The sequence below is a fragment of the Rana temporaria genome, chromosome 2 (assembly GCF_905171775.1).
Source record: "Rana temporaria chromosome 2, aRanTem1.1, whole genome shotgun sequence".
In the NCBI taxonomy this organism is placed as follows: Eukaryota; Metazoa; Chordata; class Amphibia; order Anura; family Ranidae; genus Rana; species Rana temporaria.
Window position 1 is genome coordinate 186,210,695 of NC_053490.1, and position 10,110 is coordinate 186,220,804.

Consider the following 10,110-nt stretch of genomic DNA (forward strand, 5'->3'; position numbering starts at 1 on the left):
GCGGCTGTGGAGGAGTTGTGGAGGTGGAAACATCCTGGTGAGAGAGGTTACTCCTATCTTTCCCACGTCAGCTCCTCCTCCTCCCGTATAGACCTTGCCTTCGCGAATCTGGCCCTCCTGCCGCAGGTGACAGATGTTGATTACCTGGCCGGGGGACTCTCGGATCACACTCCCTTGCAGGTGACACTGAGTCGTCCCGGGGGAGGCTGCACCCGGGATGGGTAGATGAACCATCAGTTGAGTCACTGGTCTCTGGCCATGTAACGGAGTACTGGGAGGCGAATGAAGGCTCTGCGGGTGGACACATGGTGTGGGATGCGTTCAAGGCGTCCACCCGGGGAGTGTATATTGCAGCTATTAAGGCTGCCAGGACTGAAAAGAACTCTGAGTCGGAAGCACTCCAGGCGCATGAGATTCGGTGTGCGAAAGCCCATGCTGAGGCGCCCTCTACCTCCACACTTGTGGAGTTGCAGATGGCTAGAAGAGCTTTCTTGGTCCACCTGCAATCCCTTACACAATGCACGTTTAGGCGTAGGGCAGAGGATCTGTTTGAAAGAGGAGACAAGAATGGGAAACTGCTTGCCTACTTGGCAGCAGATGTCAGATCACATGTGTCCGTTCCATGTATTTACACGACTGGGGGCACTCTGGTACGGGACAGGGAAGGTATTCTACAAGCGTTTGTGTCCTACTACTCTGACCTCTATGCGGCTATCCCACAATATGACAACCAGGTTCTGACGGACCTGCTGGATTCCATTCAGATCCCGGTGTTGCCTGGGGAGGCGGTCGAGCTTTTGGAGGCTCCTTTCTCTCCTAAAGAGCTGGCTGTGGCTATTGCCTCCTTCCCAAATGGCAAGGCGCCGGGCCCTGACGGTATCCCGGCGGAGTGGTATAAGACCTATTCAGAGGTGGTGTCCCACAGACTACTGAACCTTTATGGGGAGTGTTTGGAGGTAGGGAGTATGCCCCCCTCTTGGTACGAGGCTCATGTGGTCCTGCTCCCCAAGCCTGAGAAAGACCTCCTTTACTGTTCGTCCTATAGGCCCATTGCGCTGCTGAACATGGACCTCAAGATATTGACCAAGATGGTGGCCAATAGGTTGATGTCCTGCTTAGACCATTTGATATCTCCTGACCAGACGGGGTTCATGCCCAAAAAGGCTACTGACATTAACATTCGCAGGGTATACACGCACACGCAAATTGACGGAGAAATATCTCACGGGGGGGCCCTGGTGTTTTTCGATCTGGAAAAGGCGTTCGACTCCATTGATTGGGGCTATATGACGCAGGTGCTGGAGCGTATGGGCTTCGGGCCTGTATTTCTCAAATGGATATCATTGCTATATGATAGACCAGTGGCGGCAATTCGTCTGAATGGCGAAGTGTCGGGCGCCTTTCCAGTATTCAGGGGCACCAGGCAGGGTTGTCCCCTGTCACCGGGCCTGTTTGCCCTGGTGATGGAACCCCTGGCGATTGCGTTGAGATCTTCGCCCTTAATCCAGGGTATCAGGGTGGGCACTTTGACTGAGTCGGTGACTCTTTATGCGGATGACCTGGTTCTATTTCTTGGGGATACTGGCCCTTCTTTACATGCCGCACTGTCACTGATGGGCAAATTTACTGAGGTATCCGGTCTCAAAGTTAACTGGACCAAATCCAAAATCCTCCCACTCCGTTCCCATGTGTCCCCTGGAGGGGCCGACCCCTCAAACCCCCTACAGTGGGTGACCCAAATTAGGTACTTGGGGTTGCAGATTACTAACTCCGTGACAAACTTTATTGACCTTAATGTGTCCCCATTGCTGAATGTCGTCTCCAAAAAATTGACCTCCTGGAAAAATCTCCCCCTGTCCCTCATAGGTAGGGTTAATCTTCTTAAAATGAAGATCCTTCCTCTCCTGCTCTATACGCTCAGGAACGCCCCGGTGTGGATACCAAAGTCGGTTTTTAAGGCCATAGATGGTATGATATCCTCCTTCCTGTGGCAGGGTAGTTCACCCCGCCTTAAGTTGACCATCCTTCAACAGCCATGGGGGGAGGGGGGCCTGGCGGTGCCCAATTTTTCTAAATATTTCTTGGCCGGCCAGTTGACGGTAGCACACCGTTGGCTGACTTCTGCTCCGGATGATGCCGCGGTGTCGCTGGAAGCTGCCTGCGTGGGCTCCTATGAGGCACTCTCCCGGTTAGTCTACAGGGGCCCGAGGGCCCCGTACCCCTTAACACCTTCCATGAGGTCAGTGATCAGAGCATGGGTCGTGGCGCAAGCATTAAGACCTACTGATCGTGCTACCTTCTCCCCCCACGCGCCCCTATGGAGAAACCCCAACTTGGTCCACTTTCTGGACTACCCGGACCCGGTGGTATGGACGGCCTATGGGATTAAGACCTTAAGCCACGTTGTAGTGAATGGTACCTTGAGGACGTTTAATGACTTGAAAACGCGATATGACCTACCTAATACCCATTTTTTTAGATACCTACAATTGCGCCATGCGTTTCAGGCCCAGTTCGGAGGGAATCCTTTGGTTCTGGAGTCTGGGGACCTGGAGTCACTGGCTCGTAGTGAACCACTTCCCAAGGAGGTTTCCAGCCTCTATAAAGACCTTTTCCCTGAGACCACCGGGTTGCTGTCGCCTTGTAGGCGTGCTTGGGACTCGGTGACCACGGGATTGGACAGGGACGACTGGGATGGTGTCTGGGGGGCGGCTTTCCAGGCCTTAGTCTCTACAAGAGACAGACTTATACACTACAAGTTCCTACACATGGCTAGAATGTTCAGGGGTCAGGGATCGGCTTGCTGGCGGTGCTCCATGCCTACTGCCGATTTTATGCATATTTTTTGGGAGTGCCCCCAGATTCAGGCGTACTGGCAGGCAGTGGTAAATTGCATCCGGTCGGTCACTACTATTTCAATCCCCATGACTGTGGAGGTGTGCTTGCTACTTTTGGTTGAACCCCTAGCTACGACTAGGGCTATAAGGACTCTTCTCATTCTTGTGCTCTTCTATGCTAAGAAACAAATTATTCTTTCTTGGAAAAGTTCCTCTGCCCCGACGGTGACAGCCTGGAAGGTATTAGTCAACAAAGCCATCCCATTTTACAAAGCCACATACTTGAGTAGAGGGGCATTGACCAAGTTCGATAAGGTGTGGGGGGGTTTGATGGCCTCCACAGATACGGTATCAGACTAAGCCACTTTGATGGAGAAGTTTAATGCCTAGCAGCTACAGTGGTCGGGGAATCCTGAAGGAAGGAACTGGGGAGAACTATGACCCACACGCATAGGGGTGACAATTCAGGTCTGTGGAGGATCTTGGGGTAAGCTATTGCTATGGATGGGCTCCTTGGGAAAGAATGGGGCCATACGTCATTTGATTTGGCACTGGAGCTGGGTGTAGGCGGAAGAGTCTCAGGTATATTTTGTGGGGGGGATCGGTTGTGCTCTGACCCATATTTCATTTATATCCATCCTAGCCCGTCCAGCGACTGCTGACGGGGTTCAATGTGAGCATTTCGGTCCCCTCATTCCTTTCCTCCCCCCCCCTCTTCCCCCCCCTTTTTTTTTTTTTCTTCTTCTTTCTCTTTCCCTCCCTTCAGTTTTGTCATGTTCGGGTTTTGTACACCGGTCTCTGTGTTTTAACCGGTCAATGTTGGTCACATATGTGGCCTGTTATTGTATACGTGTTTTGAAAACTTAATTAGTGCTGTCAAGTAAACGCGTTATTGACGGCGTTAACGCAGACCCGTTTTAACGCCGTCAATAACTTTATCGCGCGATTAAGACGTTTGAAAATTAAATCGTTATATTTTATATTGGACAAAGTCGCGCCATCCTACCGACACTGCCTGTTATTTTTTTTTTGTCAGCACTCAGCACGTACCTCTTAATCTTCTTCACCTGATGGTGTTCCCGCGGGAGTGGGCGTTCCCAAGCACTGCGTGTGATTGACAGGCTTCCGAACGGCGCATACTGCGCGTCACAGGTTGCCGGAAAAACCCGAACGTCGGTGCGCATGCGCCGTATAGAGCCGCACCGACGTTCGGGTTTTTCCGGCAACCTGTGACGCGCAGTATGCGCCGTTCGGAAGCCTGTCAATCACAGGCAGTGCTTGGGAACGCCCACTCCCGCGGGAACGCCATCAGGTGAAGAAGATTAAGAGGTACATGCCGAGTGCTGACAAAAAAAAAATCACAGGCAGTGTCGGTAGGATGAAACTCAAAAAAATGCAGCGCTGAAAAATAAATGGTGAATAGACAATGATGTCTATCTGGAACCCACATAAATAAAAATGTGTAAGTCCATGGATTAATACAATGATTTTAGGATTAAATGATGTGATGAGGACACTATAGACGTGTGTCTAAGTCTCAATGAATACAAAAATATAAGTCTATAGAAGTGAACATAAAGCCGGAAGTTGAGATGGTCAATCAAATGACAGTGACAAGACACCCACGGTGATCCTAAGTGAACTAGAATATTGGTGTAAACGCCCGCCACCAGAAAGGGAGGCTTACCGGATGCGGTGGACCGCATCCGGTAAGCCTCCCTTTCTGGTGGCGGGCGTTTACACCAATATTCTAGTTCACTTAGGATCACCGTGGGTGTCTTGTCACTGTCATTTGATTGACCATCTCAACTTCCGGCTTTATGTTCACTTCTATAGACTTATATTTTTGTATTCATTGAGACTTAGACACACGTCTATAGTGTCCTCATCACATCATTTAATCCTAAAATCATTGTATTAATCCATGGATTTACACATTTTTATTTATGTGGGTTCCAGATAGACATCATTGTCTATTCACCATTTATTTTTCAGCGCTGCATTTTTTTGAGTTTTGTTTGTATTGCTTTCCTTTTTTTCACTGGATTGTATGTAGCTGCTTGTTGCCCTGATAGCGCAGATTTATTATTTTTTATTTTTCAGTGTCGGTAGGATGGCGCGACTTTGTGCAATATAAAATAATAATGATTTAATTGTCAAACTTCTTAATCGTGCGATAAAGTTATTGAGATTAAGATTAAGATTAAGATTAAGATTAAGAGGTACGTGCTGAGTGCTGACACAAAAAAAATACTTACAAAGAATCCACTTTGGCTAGCCAGGTGCAGAGCTACTGTACTTATTCTCATTTACTCACTGTGCCAATCACACGCAGCCACTGTTTCCATCAAACGCAGCCACTGTGCCAATCACACGCAGCCACTGTTTCCATCAAACGCAGCCACTGTGCCAATCACATGCAGCCACTGTGCCAATCACACGCAGCCACTGTGCCAATCACATGCAGCCACTGTGCCCATCAAACGCAGCCACTGTGCCAATCACATGCAGCCACTGTGCCAATCACACGCAGCCACTGTGCCAATCACACGCAGCCACTGTGCCAATCACACGCAGCCACTGTGCCCATCACACGCAGCCACTGTGCCAATCACACGCAGCCACTGTGCCAATCACACGCAGCCACTGTGCCAATCACACGCAGCCACTGTTCCCATCAAACGCAGCCACTGTGCCAATCACATGCAGCCACTGTTCCCATCAAACGCAGCCACTGTGCCAATCACATGCAGCCACTGTGCCAATCACACGCAGCCACTGTGCCAATCACACGCAGCCACTGTGCCCATCAAACGCAGCCACTGTGCCAATCACACGCAGCCACTGTGCCAATCACACGCAGCCACTGTGCCAATCACACGCAGCCACTGTTCCCATCAAACGCAGCCACTGTGCCAATCACATGCAGCCACTGTTCCCATCAAACGCAGCCACTGTGCCAATCACATGCAGCCACTGTGCCAATCACACGCAGCCACTGTGCCAATCACACGCAGCCACTGTGCCATCACACGCAGCCACTGTGCCATCACATGCAGCCACTGTTTAATCAATTGTTATTGATTAAACAGTGGCTGCCTGTCCCCAGCCTCTGTCCCCCTCCTGTGTCATGTCCCCAGCGTCTGTCCCCCTCCTGTGTCATGTCCCCAGCCTCTGTCCCCCTCCTGTGTCATGTCCCCAGCCTCTGTCCCCCTCCTGTATCATGTCCCCAGCCTCTGTCCCCCTCCTGTGCCATGTCCCCAGCCTCTGTCCCCCAGTTTTCCAACAATGATATTTACTGCTTTTTATAAAGAAATACAATTGCATCAGTATTGAGTTTAGCCTTTTGGCCCGGCCCTCCAAAATATTTTTAGTTTCTCATGTGGCCCCATCGAAAAAATAATTGCCCACCCCTGATATAGACCAATACCTCATAAAACGAACATAGATCAAACTTATAATTTTAAAGGGTGAACCTTTTTGGCCAAACAAACTTTATTGTTTTTTTTCAGAACTACAACACCACACATCTAGCTAGACCGGAAACGGAAACACGAGGTTGCCGAAATGGATTCCAATAAGATTCTGAATGGAAAGTTTACTTTTAAAAAGTTGCCAAATGGTTCCATTGACAAGACCAAAGTGATCTGTGGGTTTTGTGGTTGTGAACTGAGCTATCATCGCAGCACGTCCAGTCTGAAATACCACTTGATGGCCAAGCACACAGCTGATGGGAATTCTCCGCTCCCTGGTCAAAGCCAGGCGACAATGGATGTTTTCAGACAGAAGCACATGGATACCACAACTAAGAACAAACTTACTGCAGCCATAGCTAAATGGGTGGCTACTGCATGTAGGCCTGTTAATGTTGTGGAGGACGAGGGTCTAGCTGATATCATTTGCATCGCATCAAACGACTGGACCTACGAATTGCCTTCGAGAGCCACCATTACAAGCAACGTACAGAAATTGTACGAAACGGAGAAAGCCAAGGTACAGCAGGCGTTGGACAATACAAAAGCAGTCGCGCTCACTGGTGATTACTGGACGTCCGTAAGTAATCACAACTACCTCGGGGTCACAGCGCATTACTTTGATCCACAGTGGAAACTTCAATCTCATGCTTTGACTGTTCTAAAGACAGAAGAGAGGCACTTCGCTGATGCTGTTGCAGAGCACTTTATGCAAGTAGCTAGAGAGTGGGACATTGAACAAAAAGTTGTCTCACTGACCACGGATAGTGCACGCAACATGATTGCAGCGGCCAGGCAGCTCCCCTTTGTGCACGTGCCGTGCATCGCACACAGTGTGCACCGAGCCGTCACGGTTTCTCTAACCAACAGCCCGTTTGACAGCGCATTGGCAAAATGCAGAAAGGTCGTGGGACATTTTAAGCACAGCCCTGCAAACCAAGCGGAGCTCGAGCAACAACAAGTCACACATAATAAGAAGAAAGAGTCACTCGCACAGGAAGTGTCAACCAGATGGAATAGTACCCTGGAAATGATCAAGCGTGTTCAGCGGAATGCTGAACCACTGAAAGATGCACTGGCCCTGCACACAACCAACATCGCCATGCCAACAGTTACTGAGCTGGAGAAACTGAAGAAGCTCGAGGCTGTGCTGGAGCACTGCAGGTAATTCATTGTGTATCCGTGTCGTTTGTATATCTGTTTGTTAAATCAAAGTAGGTCTGTGTCAGAGCAGTAACATTAATGATTGGGTGTGTGTATATCATACTTGCCAACATTATTTAAAAATTTCCAGGGACACTTTGCAGCACAGCTATTAATTAATTACCACACTGACTTCTCCGAAGCTCCACCCACTCCGCATAATCTTCGCCTGGCGAACATTATGCGTAGTGGGTGGAGCTTCGGGGAAGTGAGTGTGGTAATTAATTAATAGCTGTGCTGCAAAGTGTCTCAGGACAAATGTTGGCAACTATGGTATATGTGCGTGCAGGTAGGCTATGCATGTGTGAAAGATTAGAGAGTGTGTGAGTGTGGTGAGTGAGTGAGAGAATTACAGTAGGCCTAACTAGTTCCCCACAAAAGTGAATCTCTATATTATTGCAGGTATGTTTCTGAACTCCTGGGAGGAGAGAAGTTTGTGTCTTGCTCAGTGGTGCTGCCAGCGTTGTGTCATCTGTCACGAGTGATGGAGGTTACTGAGGATGATCCAGCTTACACGATCAAGTTCAAGGGAACCTTCGCAGCAGACATGGAGGGTCGCAAGGAGAAGACCAACATCACGTGGCTGAGAGTTGCGACAGCACTTGACCCAAGGTCAGATAGCAATGAGATAGGGGTATTGTCGCAATTTTGTTATACCCGCACCTGTACTTGTATTAAAGTTGCATTTCATTTCATTTCAAGGTTTAAGGATCTCAAGTGTCTGAGCAAACCTGACAGGGCTGAGGTGTGGGGTACGTTCCGCGCCTTGCTCCAGGAGATGGTAAGGGAGAGGCCTGCACAGCCGGATAACAAAGTCACGCCTGAGCCTCCTACGAAGAAACCAACACTTATGCTTACAAACGAGTCTTCGTCTGATGAAGAGGAGGACAGTATTGACCAATGTCTGAGGCGCTACAAGTCAGAGCCTCTTACTGGCATGGATGACTGTCCCCAGGAATGGTGGTCCACACATGAAGGGGCACACAGTGAAATGGCCCGCCTTGCACGCAAGTACTTAGCAACACCAGCCACATCAGTACCTTCTGAAAGGTTGTTTTCACTGTCTGGGCATGTTGTACAAAAGAAGCGAGCTTCCCTGTTGTCTGAAAATGTCAACAGGCTTGTGTGTTTGAGTAACTGGCTCAAAGCAAAGAAGTAGTATGCTTACATTTTATTGGTTACTGTTACTGTTCATACTTTCTGAAATAAGAGGCTGAGTTGATGAGCCATGGTTTAATTGCACTATAGGCTGAGTCCTAGTTTACCTTACATGTACACTTTGTAATTTGATTTTGTATCGCCCTGTTTTGATCCCTTAGAAAGGGGCTGTTTGTGTGACAAAGTATTTTTCACTTTTTTAATAATGGACAGTGTTACATTGTGTGAGAGCTTATTTGCTCCAAGTGTTAATGTTAGTTTTGAACACTACATTATATGCCAATTTTGTTTTCAATAAACATTTGCAAAAAGCAAGCCGATTCACTTTTCAATTTGATTAAATGCGATTAATCGTGAGTTAACTATGACATTAATGCGATTAATCGCGATTAGAAATTTTAATCGCTTGACAGCACTAAACTTAATAAAAAATAATTTTACAAAAAAAAATAAAAAATATCCGCTGGGCCGTACACACCACAGGATCTATCCGCTGGAACTGATCCGTGGATAAATACCAGCGGATAGATCCTCTCGTGTGTACGGGGCCTTAGTGTCCAGTAAGGACTGCCATTATTCTGACTCCGATTGTTGTGAAGCGACTTACCCCTTGTGAGACCTGTATGCCTGGCCTGTTTAAGCAGATATAATCACTGAGGACAATCCTTATCAAATAGCTTAAACTCACCAATACCGATTCTATTCACAGAAGTTGCTTTAATTCAAACATCAGATTACATCAGATGACAGGTTACAGCAGATGAACAGGTTGTAGTATTGTGCGGTCAAAAGATGATACGTGTCTGTAGCTTACAATGCAGAATACATGTGCCCATGTTACATGAGACCTGATAAGATGTCTCCATTAAGCAGGAAGAACAAACTCAGAAAGGAGGGTGGAGCATACACAGAAAGGAAGTGTGTAATAGATCAGACGAAGAAAATACAGAACTGTGCATTACCAAAAAAGGTCACTAGATGGCAGCATGTAAACAAAACATAACATCCATAGAAAATGGTTAAGAGAAACAGTATTTTATATAACAAATGATATGCCTATTGGGCGGCACAGCCATTTATACTGTAAGTGGGCTTTGGTAGACTTAATCACTAATTAGCTTTTCCTTTATCCCAGGGGTCAAGACATCACACTGAAATTCTTTACTCCATGTTACCCTGCTGCATGGATCCTAACCTCTTCTCATGTTTTCCTTGTATTAAAAAATTCAGGTGGGAGAGATCCCAAGTAATTTTCGTGGGGGGTAGATGGAGTTTTCAATGAGTCTTGTCAATGTGCTACATGAATGGGTGCTCAACCTGTGGCCCTTCAGCTGTTGCAGAGCTACAAGTCCCATGAGGAATTACGGCTGACAGTTACAAGCATGACTCCCAAAGACAGATGCATGATGGGACTTATAGTTCCACAACAGCTGAAGGGC

General features: G+C 47.8%; 1 protein-coding gene across 1 annotated transcript; it reads left to right on the plus strand.

Annotated features, from left to right (window-relative positions):
* Window positions 1-305: 305 nt before the first annotated feature.
* Window positions 306-8,689, plus strand: LOC120928254 (E3 SUMO-protein ligase ZBED1-like). The gene is made up of 4 exons (XM_040339358.1): window positions 306-1,187; window positions 6,372-7,474; window positions 7,916-8,125; window positions 8,216-8,689. Exons 1-4 carry the CDS (start codon window positions 306-308, stop codon window positions 8,670-8,672), a joined length of 2,652 nt encoding a protein of 883 aa, XP_040195292.1. The 3' UTR covers window positions 8,673-8,689.
* Window positions 8,690-10,110: the final 1,421 nt, after the last annotated feature.

Coding starts and splice junctions, on each gene's coding strand:
- LOC120928254 (XM_040339358.1), top strand. CDS start 306: ATGGTGTGGGATGCGTTCAAGGCGTCCACCCGGGGAGTGTATATTGCA. Junction 7,475..7,915: donor GCTGTGCTGGAGCACTGCAG/GTAATTCATTGT, acceptor ATATTATTGCAG/GTATGTTTCTGAACTCCTGG. Junction 8,126..8,215: donor GCGACAGCACTTGACCCAAG/GTCAGATAGCAA, acceptor TTTCATTTCAAG/GTTTAAGGATCTCAAGTGTC.